The sequence below is a fragment of the Mesitornis unicolor genome, unplaced genomic scaffold (genome assembly GCF_000695765.1).
Source record: "Mesitornis unicolor isolate BGI_N332 unplaced genomic scaffold, ASM69576v1 scaffold29672, whole genome shotgun sequence".
NCBI classification, from domain to species: Eukaryota; Metazoa; Chordata; class Aves; order Mesitornithiformes; family Mesitornithidae; genus Mesitornis; species Mesitornis unicolor.
Window position 1 is genome coordinate 2,207 of NW_010170297.1, and position 435 is coordinate 2,641.

Here is a 435-nt window from a genome sequence, read left to right on the forward strand (position 1 = left end):
TCGTCAGATCTGGAGAGGAAGAGAAGGGTGAGAGGCGCTCATGGGAGGAAGCTCAGCCCCGGAGAGGGACAGAAATGTCCCCAGGGTCTGCTGCTGCGTGGGCTGCGGGTGGTGCTGGGATGAACTGCAGGGTGATGTCCCTGCAGGGGACCCTGCTGCCCTGGTGTCCCTCCTCTCCCTTCCTGGGGCCAGCCTCCAGGACAGGACGCTGTGTTTTGGCATGGGGACAGTGGGGACCTGCTCACACCCCCCTGGCACAGCTCTGCACCCCTCTGCCCCCTCCCGGGGGGCGCGGGCTCTTACCCAGGAGGGCGGCGACGGCCCGGCCGGCCCAGCGCTGGGTGTGCTCCGGGGAGGAGAGCAGCAGGGGCTCGGCCGTGCCGGAGCGGTACAGGTTGGTCCTGCCGCCGGGGAAGGGGATGCCGTTGTCGGAGG

General features: G+C 69.4%; 1 protein-coding gene across 1 annotated transcript in view; it reads right to left on the minus strand.

Moving 5' to 3' along the window:
- Positions 1–435, minus strand: part of SGSH (N-sulfoglucosamine sulfohydrolase) — a gene marked incomplete at its 5' end in the record, with an annotated part of 2,777 nt that overhangs the window by 696 nt on the left and 1,646 nt on the right. The window contains 1 exon segment of the mRNA XM_010179641.1: positions 304–435. This exon segment is cut by the window's right edge and continues 31 nt beyond it. Within this exon segment, the coding sequence (XP_010177943.1) occupies positions 304–435 (132 nt within the window).